Source organism: Bos indicus, chromosome X, assembly GCF_029378745.1.
Source record: "Bos indicus isolate NIAB-ARS_2022 breed Sahiwal x Tharparkar chromosome X, NIAB-ARS_B.indTharparkar_mat_pri_1.0, whole genome shotgun sequence".
NCBI lineage: Eukaryota > Metazoa > Chordata > Mammalia > Artiodactyla > Bovidae > Bos > Bos indicus.
The window spans coordinates 149,202,571-149,215,237 of NC_091789.1; the positions used below are offsets into that span (position 1 = coordinate 149,202,571).

General features: G+C 43.1%; 1 protein-coding gene across 1 annotated transcript; it reads right to left on the minus strand.

Moving 5' to 3' along the window:
• Window positions 1-396: 396 nt before the first annotated feature.
• LOC139181066 (odorant-binding protein-like) lies at window positions 397-9,753 on the minus strand. The gene is made up of 6 exons (XM_070783813.1): window positions 9,623-9,753; window positions 8,987-9,123; window positions 6,309-6,379; window positions 1,884-1,994; window positions 866-967; window positions 397-431 (listed from the first exon to the last, which is right to left on the minus strand). Exons 1-6 carry the CDS (start codon window positions 9,698-9,700, stop codon window positions 412-414), a joined length of 519 nt encoding a protein of 172 aa, XP_070639914.1. The 5' UTR covers window positions 9,701-9,753; the 3' UTR covers window positions 397-411.
• Between the last annotated feature and the right edge of the window lie 2,914 nt (window positions 9,754-12,667).

The window sequence follows — 12,667 nt, forward strand, 5'->3', positions numbered from 1 at the left end:
TTCAAGAGAAATTACCTAAGGTAACAGACAAAGCTCTCCAGTGCTAGAATATACGTTATTGGGACAAATCATTGTTACATGCAACGTTTGGCGTGTATGAATTAGGCGCAGGTGGTACAGAACCCGCCGGCTGATACAGGCAATGCAGAAAGGCTTGTTCGATCCCCCGGTTGAGAAGATCCCCTGGGGAAGGAAATGGCAACCAACTCTAGTATTCTTACCTGCAGAATCCCATGGACAGAGGAGCCTGGTGGGCTACAGCCCATGGGGGTCGTACAGAGTCTGACACAACTGAAGCCACTTATTGGGCATTAGGCATAAAATGTCCATGTGTCCTTATTGATTTATCTGGTGGGGTAGCATTAATAATGAATTATGTTTACTTACAAAAAGTGTGGAAGTAAATTTTATTCACTCCTCTGGACAGTCATCTGTGGGAAAAAAAAATGGGAGAAATAAAAGAGCCTCTGATTACTACCGTTCCCAGTAGTTTTAAAATTTCTTTTCTTTTTTTAAGTAATGTATTTTATAATAGTAGCTTCCCTGGTAGCTCAGTCAATAAAGAATCTGCCTGCTATACAGGAGACCGAGGTTCCATCCCTGGGTCTGAAAGTTTGCCTGGAGAAGGAAATGGCAACCCACTGCAGTATTCTTTCCTGGAAAATCCTATGGACAGAGGAGTCTGTTGGGCTACAATGCATGGACTTACAAGAGTCAGATAAGACTTAGAAACTAAACCACCATCAACCACAACTGTACATGAGATTACTTATGGAAAAAATAAATTTTAAATAAGCTGATTTGTTTCCTGATATTTACATACCTGGTGAATGATATAGTCAGGAAAAAAGTATAATTTCATTACCATTATCAGAGAAATTCACGATATTTTCTTCTGGAATCCCTTTGTCCTCTGTCTCCTTTTTGAACTTCTGATAGACTAAGTCTGAAATCTGGTCACGTTTGCCTGAAAGTCACCATGCAAAAAGGAGAACGCACAGAAATTTCTGAATATTCAGAACAAGGAATCGAATGTGCCAGTCTGATCTCCACTTGTATAATTTAAGAGAGCCTCAAACAGTTCCCAGGTCCCATGTTACACATGACTGCTGTCCTCAGATTTAATTTCCCTCTAACTCTGTAACTGAACCCTGCCAGCATCAGCAGCAGGACCCCCAAAGACTTGCAGGAGCTCCATGAATTTGAGACTCAACCCATCACAGTAGCAACTGACTTGCTTCTTTTTCAAGCTTCCCAGAACCTGTACCTGTACTCCTGTCATGTTCTGGACCCCAGTTAGGAAGCAGGGTTTTCTCATTGTGGAGACACGTTAACCCCATCACACACCACTTGGGAGACAATTTACTCTTTAGCCAACCATTCTACACAGAACCGTTTCTGAAATAGACATCTACTGTCACGATGGTACACTCACCTCAGTGCTTCTGTGTGGTCATTTGGGGTCATGTCACTGTTCATAAGAAGGGTGTATTGTGATAATTTAACAGGATAAAGATATATTTTACAAGTTTTTGTTCCAGAGGTTATAACACATGGGAAAACAGATATACAATGATGTAATTCATGCCATCCTCATTATAGCCATGGCTTGAGCTTAGCTGGTGTATTTTTTTAATACTCTATAAAAATTATTTTTTTAATATCAACAGGTAGAGACTATGTTCAAATGTTTGAAAATTATTTTTGGCCCCTGTTTCTTAGTAGATTACCTTCCAGGATACTCAAGTCAGTGAACACGAATATGAAGACCTTGTACACTGAATAGTGAATATTGTCAACACCTCGTGATTTTCTGAATGAAAGTTCTGGCATGGACACGTGGCGTGACAATAGCAATGGGAATTTTAGAATGCCATACATACTGAGTACTCCAACCAAGTCTGTCTCTTTTCCTTCTTCATCCACATTGTGAATAGATCCTATTATAGTGTAAGGTGACAGATGAAGAATTGTAACTTCGTTTTCACCCGCATCTGTGAGAGAGAGAAGAGATAATATGTACAACCCCGTGTTCATTTGTTGGCAGTGGGATGTACTGTGACAGGCTGAGGGCATCATGAACAGCACGTGCGGCATTGACGATGCCTCACTCCGTAGGTGCACTGAATGCTACCGTGGTTACGACAGCAAGAAAAGCAGGCAAGACTTTCCCCCATTCTCACCTTTTCCTATACTTAGCCAGCCACTCCTTGCTGTCCTACTGAGATGCTTTCTAGAACCTGTGTCCTAGTGAAACCAATAGATGTAGTTTTTAAACTTATCTCATTTCAAATAATTGTTTGCTACTCTGAATCGTCGTCACTGTCCGCAGATTTCTCTACTTGTGCTGACCCGAGAGCCATTCTCTAGTTGTGGAACACGGGCTCTCGTTGCAACGGTTTCTCTTTTGTCGAGTCGAGACTCTAGGAGGTGTGGGCTCTGTCGTAGCTGCTGGCCGGCTCTGGAGCACCTGCTCAGTAGCTGTGGCACGTGGGCTTTGGGCCCCACGGTGAGCGGGATCGGGCCAGGGATCCAATCCATGAGTCCTACATTGGCCAGATGATTCTTATCCAGAGGACCACTGGGGAAGTCCCCAACAGTGTTTTCAACAGCATGAGAGTGTTACCGAGCAGAAGTTCTAAAAGCTTTTGTATTCCTGTTATCCCAGTCATGGCATTGATTTCTCTGGACTACAATCAGCCTACCATTCATATGCTTGTGTTCCTGAGTGCCTAGCCTGTGCCCGGCAACCTTCAGAACACTTTACATTAATTACTCTGTTTCCTCTGCCCCCTCAGTCTGGGGTATGACAGAGCCCACTGCCGTGTCTGTTGTTCTGAAAACAGTTCACCTTCTGGGACGTGCAGGCAGTGAGCTCCGTCCCCACCTGGAGCACCGCCCCTCCTCTCTGCCCTGCCCGTCCACTCTGCCCCATGTGTCTGGACAAGAAAAGCAGCTCTGACCTACTGCCTGTCACCTCTAAACTGTCTATGTCCATTCTGCCTCTCCTGGCCTCCATCACACCCTCCTGCAATCACTGAGCGAGATGGGATGTAAACTGCACAACTGTGTTCCTGAAACATGAAAACACCTTTCCTCAGTGTTAAAATACTTAAAATCATGTCTGCTTGAGAAGGAGAAAAAAAAATAGCTGAAACAGCTTCACTGTCTCATAACCCCGAAAATATACACAATATGCCCAAGCCAACCATAAGTCCAGGAATCTTGGATCACATTGGAATAATTTAAGCCAGACGATGCATGCCCTCAGATTATCAGTGACCACCTGTTCTTTACCGCAACTTCACCAAGGTGGACATAGCAGCATCACTGTGAAGGCAATGGCACAGTGAGAGGAAAGCTATCTTCTGGGTGTCAGGTCACCGTCAAGGTCGCTGCTTGTGCTGTGCTTGATGTGAGACAGCTCACCCCACAAAACACAGCTGGGGGTTAGCTCCTGAAAGAGACCCGCCAAAGACGGCAAACTATTCTGTTTCTTTCCCTTGTTATCCGCTGTGTAAAAATCCAGCTAAAAAGTACTAGAAAGACGAAGGAAACAATAGCAGTGGAAGCATTCATGATTCAGTCAAAGGAAAAAATAATATGGGAATTATGATGCTGGGAAAGATTGAAGGGGGAGGAGAAGGGGATGACAGAGAATGAGATGGTGGAATGGCATCACTGACTCAATGGACATGAGTTTGTGCAAGCTCCGGGAGTTAGTGGTGGACAGGGAGGCCTGGCGTGCTGCAGTCTGTGGGGTCGCAAAGAGTCATGCATGGCTGAGCAAATGAACTGAACTGAAGAATATGAGAGCATAGTTTAAAAATCATCAACTATTAGAAATTATCCACAAAAGTATGGGGAAATATTTCAGGCATAAGTTTTACTTCTTTGCGGACATTGCATTTGAAACTCTGCCAATACTTTGTTTAGGCAAGGGCTGTGATCATATACGGATGTATTCAAATTTTCATCAAACGTGTACATCTTCAGCCATTTAAAATTAGGAATGGTGCTTAAAGCCCTCATGGAGGACTTAAGGATATAAATCTTAGCCAGCACCCCCATTGCTTTGAACACAAGCTGCCTTTAAGATTGAACTCAAGATAGTTTCCTTGGGTTCAAGTACATCCAGCAAATCTTGGTCAGATTTAGATGTCTTAAGACTGTTTTTAAAAAGTGATCGAACCCAATGTACAAGCTCAAGACAGAATATTGAGATGTCGGTTCACAAGGCTCTTGTAAATTTTCTGTGAGAACCGTCTCAGTCTCAGGTCAGTCACTCAGACGTGTCTGACTCTTTGCAACTCCACAGACTGCAGCACACCAGGCCTCCCTGTCCATCACCAACCCCTGAAGTTTACCCAAACTCATGTCCATCAAGTCAGTGATGCCATCCAAACACCTCATCCTCTGTCGTCCCTTCTCTTCCTGCCTTCAATCTTTCCCAGAATCAGGATCTTTTCCAATGAGTCGGCTCTTCACATCAGGTGGCCAAAGAACTGGAATTTCACTTTCAACATTAGTCCTTCCAATGAACACTCAGGATGTTCATGGTGAGAACCGTACAAAATACAAATCTGACGCCTGTGCTTAGTCTCGTTTTTCTCGTTGTTTAGATATTAGGTCACTTCCAACTCTTTGCAATCTGATGACTACACCAAATCAGGCTTTTCTCTTCTCCACTATCTCTGTTTGCTCAAACTCATGCCCATCATGAAGGTGATGCCATCTATCCATCCAATCCTCTGGCCACCCCATTCTCCTTCTGCCTTCCTTCTTTCCCGGCATCGAGTTCTTTTCCAACAAGCTGGCTCTTATCAGGTGGCCAAGGGATTGGAGCTTCAGGTTCACCATCAGTCCTTTCAATGAATACTCAGGGTTGGTTTCCTTTAAGATTGACTGGTTTGATCTTCCTGCAGTTCAAGGGACTTCAAGAGTCTTCTCGAGCACCACAGTTTGAAAGTATCAATTCTTCAGTGCTCAGCCTTCTTTATGATCCACTCATCATATCATCTTTTCGTCTCACATCCATACATGACTACTAGAAAAACCATAGGTTTGACTCTATGGGTTGTTGTCAGCAAAGCAACATCTTTGCCTTTAAATGCAGAGTTGAAGTTTGTCTTACCTTTACTTCCATGGAGTAAGCGTCTCTTAAATTCATGGTTGCAGTCACCATCTGCAGTGATTTTGGAGCCCATGAAAATAAAATCTGTCACTGCTTCCACACTTTCCCCTTTCTATTTGCCATGAAGTAATGGAACCAGATGCCATGGTCTTAGTTTTTTGAATGCTGTGTTCCAAGCCTGCCTTTTCATTCTCCTCTCTCACACTCATTCAGAGGCTCTTTAGTTCCTCTTCACTTTCTGCCATTAGAGTGGTATCGTCTGCATATCAGAGCCTCTAGATATTTTTCCCGGCAATCTCGATTCTAGCTTGAGATTCACCTAGCCTGGCATTTCACATGATGCACTCTGCATACGAGTCATGTAAGCAGGGTGACAATACACAGCCCCGAGGTACTGCTTTCCAGTTTGGAACCAATGCATTTTTCCATGGGCAGTTCTAACTGCTGCTTCTTGATTCGCATACAAGTTTCTTCGGAAACAGGTAAGGTGTTCTGGTATTCCCATGTCTTTAAGAATTGTCCACAGTTTGTGGCAAGCCTTTAGTTAAAGGCTTTAGCATAATCAGTGAAGCAGAATTAATGTTTTTCTGGAACTCCCTTACTTTCTCCATGATCCAGCAGATGTTGGCAATTTGATCTCTGGTTCCTCTGCCTCTTCAAAACCCAGCTTACACATCTGGAAATTGTCAGATCATGTGCTGCTGGAGCCCAGCTTGAAGGATTTGGAGCATAATCTGACTAGGATGTGAAATTAGCAGATTGTGTGGTAGTTAACATTTTTTGGTGTTGCCCTTCTCTGGGATGGGAACAGAAACTGCCTTTTGCAGTCCTGTGGCCAATGCTCAGCTTTCCAAATTTGCTGACATATTATGTGCAGCATTTTAACAGCAGTATCTTTTAGTAATTTAGATAGCTCAGGTTGAATGTCATCAGCTCCACTAACTTTTTTCACAGTAGTATTTCCTAAGGCCTACTTGATTTCACACTCTAGGATGTCTGGCTCTAGTCCTGAGTAAAACTCAGTTGTGTGGAGATGGTCCAATCCTTGACTTCTAATTGTTAGGAGGAGTAGAATGCTGGTGTATGGGGTAATTGAAGGAAGTCAAGACCAAGATTTACACCCAAACACACTCCTCCCAGTGAAACACTCTTCCATTCAACATCAAATACTTACATTCAACATGATAAACGAGAAGTTGTTGCCTTTCTCCTGTGAGTTGTTTTTTTACACATTCTCCGTCTGACCTTAAAGACGAAATATGTTCAAGTTGTGTTATTAAAATGGCAAAGTTCAGTATGTAATTAGACTTTCTTTTTGTATCACACCCCAGGCTGTGCTTGTGTTACGTTACTGCCTGTGAACAATGTGAACAAAGAGAAGAAATATGTTGTCTAAGATCAAGCGACTGTGCGGTGACTAGGATGGTTTCTCTACACGTTAGATCTGACTAGTGGTTGCAAAGATGAATTTCAAATACAATATAGGCCTTGTTTAAAGCCAGTACACATGGAGACGTCTAGAATTTTAGGAAAGCCTAATAAGAATGAGCCTTTCCTTTATTTAGTTTCTGGAAACTGAGAGGAATAGCCATCATCACAGACCTCGGGCATTCTCTCAAAACCCTGGGAGTGATTCATTAGAGAATGTGAGAAGCTCATATCACCAAGAGTTACAAGAAAATTTGTAATTTTCTCAAAAGGCACACTCTTTATCTATCACAACACCATACGAGGATTAAGCTTTAAAGACACATCTATGTATGTATACACATTGACACATACACACACAAGCAAAAACACAAGTACACGTGATATGCTTATATGACATAAGGAAATTATACATATATAATATATGTTAAGTATATATTGTCTTATGTATAGCCTACCAAGCTCCTCCATCCATGGATTCTCCAGGCAAGAATACTGGAGTGGGTTGCCATTTCCTTCTCCAGGGGATGGATCTTTCCCACCCAGGGATCGAACCCAGGTCTCCTGCATTGCAAGCAGATGCTTTAACCTCTGAGCCACCAGGGAAGCCCCTAGTATATATTGTCAGCTACGTAACAGAAGACTTTGGGTGACTTCTTAGATTGTCCTCTGTGCATGTATGTGATAAAAAAAAGAGAGATATTTGGCACATAGAATGCACAGGAAACAAATATTAAAATGGAAATAACTCAACAAGAATTGGGTTAATTTTTGAACAGACTCCTTGTAAAGGAACATCCACAGTCATTTGAGTTTACTGTTATCAGTCTTTAGGGAAATACACTGAAGTGACTGAAAAGAATTATAAGGTGGGAACAAAACAGTTTTCCAAAAGCTGCAAATATACAAAATTTTATCTATGCAAACCAAGCCCTTTCATGTGGTTGAAAACCACAGCTCCCTGTATATGTGGACACAAAGTTAAATTTTAAAAACATTGTGCTGACTGAGAGAAACCAGAGAAAATGATGGAGAGTGCATAACTTAGTCGTCTGAAGATCCAGAAAAGGTGAGGATAAGCTGGTCAGTTCTTACCTGTTGCCTGAGGAGTAGATGTTGAATAATGAGAGATGAAAAGGAGCTGTGATGGAGCTCATTATTATATACATATAATATATATCACTCCTTATATATATATATATAGTATATATATTTAATCCTAATGTGTAGTATTGACTGTGCTGGGTCTTCGTTGCTATGCAGGTTCTTCTCCAGTTGTGGTGAGCGAGGGCGACTCTGGAGTTCCAGCGCTCAGACTTCTCACTCTGGCGGCTTCTTTTGTGCAGCATGGGCTCTGGAACGCACGCTCCAGAGCACAGGCTCAGTAGCTGTGTCACAGATGCCTGGTCTCTCCGCAGCATGGGGGATCTTCCAGAGACGCAACTTGCGTCTCCTGCATTGGCAGGCGGATTCTTAACCGCGAGCCACCATGGAAGCCCAGAATTCTACATCTCGACTGTGGAGCTCATGGAACAGTTGTGGATATGTGAAAGCTCATTGAATAAAGACCTCGACAAAGGTCAGATTAAACATAAATACACTTCAGTAAAGCCGATTTCAGAAAGGGTGGCCGCGTGAAAAGTCAAACACAGGGCACGAAAATTGTAAAGACGGCAGAGGACGATAATAGGTGTTCTTAAAATATTAGTGACAACACACGTGCATATGTGTGTGGGGGGGATATATATCTGTGTGTTTGTGTGAGTCTGTATCTGTATGTGTGGTTATACTTTGACTGTATGTATACTATCTCGGCTCAGTGGTAAAGAATCTTCCTGCAATGCAGGAGACCAGGGTCCCATCTTGGAGTCAGGAAGATCCCCTTGGAGAAGGGAATAGCAACCCACTCCAGAATTCTTTCAGGGAGAAATCCATGTTCTTTACCCCTACTACCAGCTGGGACGCTCATTTGGGGCTGTGAGGACTTCAGTGAATTCAGTGGTGATGAAATATCTCGTGAGGACGCCCCACAGAGCAGAGCTCACTGTGGGCTCTCTCAGTACCCTCGGTTCTGGGCTCGGTGGGAACCATCTCTTACAAACTCTGCAGGAAGGGTTCAAGCCCCTGGATGGTTCCAGGACACAAGCCTCTTCCCACTGCCGAGTCCCTCTTTCCTTTAATGAGTGGATGCCAGTGGAGCTTCTGGAACTCCCACCGTCTTCCAAGCAAAGACACCAGGACTTCCCCTGGAGGCTCACAAGTGAACTGCCCCCACCCCAGCTCGGAGACCCTGCTCATCCACAACTCATGGCATTACGCTCTCAACATTGTCCAGAGAGTTCCCTGCAGATGGAGAAGCCGCACCCTCCTCTAGACACAAGAGCTTATAGGTTTATTTTTTCCTTCAGGGTGACTTTTACTTACTTGACATAAAAGTCGAGGTCAACTGTGTTATTTGCATGAAACTCAAGATGACGTACGTACGCGTGGAATGGCCCGCCCTCAGTGATCTTGTCTTTGTTACTGGCTGCGATGTAATGGGTTTTCCATTCCCCTGAAAACTAAAATCAAATTCCTGTGAGGAAGCTTCAGCCATCTCTGGAAATTCTACCAACATCATCCCTCAGGAGTTTCCCTTGTCCTTTCACTTGGGCAGAAGTTACCTATCTTTATGGACACAGCCCTAGGTATAAAATCATGTGAAAACTCAACTCACATAAAGGAAGGACTGAGGTATTACTGGGATAGCTTGAGCTGTGTAAAGGAAGGAGCTGAGGCATTACTGAGATAGCTTGAGCTGTCTTGTCAAATGCAAGAGCCCTAGTCCAAAAGCCGTGAGATCTTCTGTTTTACAAGAGCAGTGAACAGGCACGAGAGCCAATGAATAGACGGCAGAGATGATACAGAGGCCAGGCAGAACAGGTATAGAGCCAGTGAATGGAGCAACTTTGAGTTGCAGGGAGATGGCCAGACTTAGGGATCCACATGACCAAACCTCAAAAGGGACACGCACACACATATACCCCAAGACCTCCTCCCAGCTTGCACCACCCCTGGTACCCGTTTGAGAATTAGCTGAGCTTCACCGTGGCCTGCATAAAGCAGACCAAGGACAACGCTGAGCAGCAGAACCTTCATCTCGCTGTCTCTTCTTCTGTAGCAGCTGAGGGTGTCCCAGTAGTTGGAGAGGATGTGAAACCGGTGCCTCTTTTATAGCCTGCATCTGTTGGCGTGATGCATCACGAACCAATAGTTGTTCCTCAAACAACCAAAGTCACACGGATGTCATCTTCAGTTTCCTGGTTGGTAGAGATAAGCTTTTCTAGCACTCTGTCATTTTAATAATGAGATTAATCTTAAAAGAATCTTTTGTAGATCTGGTATTTTGTCATTTTCATAATGAGATTTGTTTCAAGAGAGGCTTATGAATAAGTGAGAAATCACAGAACACGTGTGAAAATTTCAAAGTCAGGAATATTTACTTTATATCCGGAGATCCAAAATGGGATGAGCTGTCCAAGGCACATACTGCCTGCGCCCTCCCACTCCCCATGTTGCTCACTTAACAGAGGAGAGTGTTTAAAATTTATTATGTAAAAGTAAATATTGACTGTGTGCATTAGCCAAGGAAAATCTGTTCTGTAAGTGACCTTTGGAAAGTCTCCTGTTTCTCAAAAGTGAGGAGCATGTCAGCACAAAGCATCCCACAGCGGGCTCTTTCTTCCTAGTTTCTAAGAGGAAGAGCCATTCAAATGTCCTTAACCTTATTCGAAGAAGGGATGTCAACAATTCATTTTCATTACCCCTTTTCCGAACACCTTTTAACCACCTAATCTCTCATGCAGTAATTACTCAGTAACTCTGTGGTTTCTCTGGGTGCGTGAACAAGCAGGATAGTAGTTCTTGTAATTTTTAGAATTTAAATGGGAAAAGCAAATTTCCTGACTCCATATTTCTAGTTATTTTCCTAGCTTCATATGAAAGAATCTATTGTTTTGTATTTTTAATCAAATTTTTACTTATGTTCATCTTCATTGATAGTGATTTGTCAAGTAAATACATTAAAAGATGTGATATTTTCTGAGTGCAGAAATGAAGAAACAGTGAGTTTCCCAAGTCAGCTGAGGGACAATCCCTGGAGGGCTCACCCAGTACTGGCTGCTCCTGAGACAAATCAGAGCTCAGAGTCCTATGCTTAGATTCAACCTTGTCTCAAGAATGTCTTCGGCTCACTTCTTCAGTTGATCCTTTCCATCTTTCCGTGGAACAACAGTATTATCTTTTGTTTCGTCTTCCTTCTTTTCTTTTGGTTGCCATGTCATTTTTTCTCTTTCGTTCACACATCCCTTTGTATCGTATCCTGTTGTAGTTTTTGGCTGTGAAATCTGGGCGATTGAAGGCTTTCCTGTCTCAAAACACCCTGAAATGATTGCCTCTCTTTGGTGTTCGATCCAGATGATAATTTTTTTTTCTTTTAAATTTTATTTTATTTGATAATTTGTTTTTTTGTCTGTCTCTTTTGGCTGCACCCAGCAGCACGCAGGTTCTTAGTTGTCCAACCAGGAATAGAACCTGTACCCAGCAAAGTGGAAGTGCAGGATCCTAACCACTGGACCACCAGGAAGGTCTCTGAATCAGATCATTTCCAGCAGGGATGTGGTCCCAGCTAGCACCGCTTATCTGCCCGTCATCACTCTTCCATCTCAACCTCTGCACTTCCAGCATTTTCAGGTCTTTCTTTCGGGTTCCCACCAACACGTGTCCCCTCAGAATGTATCCTAAGACCATCGCGACTTAGGAAGGCCTCACTGTCTGCCAGTCCAGGGGACATTAATCTTCAGTTGCTCTGACGAGTTTTTCACAACAGTTGTGAAAATCCTGCTGTCTCCCATTCATCTCACGCTCTCCTTCCCTCACTGTGTTCCCGAGCCTGTTCTCTGCATCTGTGTCTCCGCTCCTTCCCTGCCACGTGGCTCAGAAGTTCATGCCACACAGGGAGCCCAGCCATGCGCTCTACGACAACCTAGAGGGGGCGGGATAGAGCAAGTGGAGCGGCTCAAAGCAGAGGCGATGTGAGGAGAGTTGTGATGCTTAGCTTGCCGCACGCAAGGTGTGAAGAGAACACGGCAAAGCAATTCTCCAACTAAAAAATAAACTAAAAAAAAAACAAAATTGCCACTCGCAAGGGAATTCATTTAAAAAAAAAGAAATCCTATTGTTTTGTACCAAAGGGAAGTCATACAGCCTTTAATACAAACTATGTCACGAATCGTGGTCAAAATGCAGATAATGTAATGATAAATAAAAAGACAACCATCTCACTCAAATGTTAACTCAGCAACCACTCAAAAATAACGCTAAAGCTAGGCTTGCTATGTCTCCTTCTTGAATTTATCCACGTTTCTGTAACTAGGAAGCCTCTCTCTCCCAGTTTATTAATTTTGTCTTGCTTGTCTGTTTTCTCTGTTAGCACTGATTTTACATCTTAGATTGCACAACTCCTGTCTAAAACAGTGAAAGGAGGCTATTGAGCTTGGCTACCCAGAACTCTGCGTTCCCTCTAGCACTCACGAGCAAGGTTCCAATGCAGTTAGAATTTAATATGACATAATAAACCACAGGCTCACGTTTTTTCAAAGAAAACAATTGCATATGTAGCTTATATTATAAAAACATGTTTTTTAATATATATTTATTTCCAGGTTTATTTATTTGTTTCAGGTCTTAGTTGCAGCTCATGGAATCTTTGTTTCATTATGGCCAGTTTTTAGTTACAGCGCGTGGACTCTCTAGCTCTATGACCAACAGGCCAATGAATCCGAGAGACGAGGTATTGAGGCAAGGAATATGACTTGATTCAGAAAGCTGGCTAACCGAGAAGATGACAGGCTAATGTCCCCAAGTAATCATCTTGTCAGGGTCCGGATGCCTGGTTCTGATACAGAGCCAGATGGAGAGAAGTAATGAGAGACTCAAGTCAAAAGACGGAACAGAGAGCAAGAGATACTGAGGAAGGAAAGTCAAAAGGGTCTTCAGTCTTGTAAAACATCTCTCCCAAGGGCCGATCTTTGGAAGGGGTGTGTTCATCTCTTCCTTTCATTGGTG

Bases quoted from the DNA above. Each gene is read 5' to 3' on its own strand.
- LOC139181066 (XM_070783813.1), bottom strand. From the start codon at position 9,700: ATGAAGGTTCTGCTGCTCAGCGTTGTCCTTGGTCTGCTTTATGCAGGC. The intron at 9,124-9,622 runs GTACCAGGGGTG...ATTTGATTTTAG, and splicing joins CTCAGCTAATTCTCAAACGG to TTTTCAGGGGAATGGAAAAC. The intron at 6,380-8,986 runs GTAAGTAAAAGT...TTCGTCTTTAAG, and splicing joins GACCTCGACTTTTATGTCAA to GTCAGACGGAGAATGTGTAA.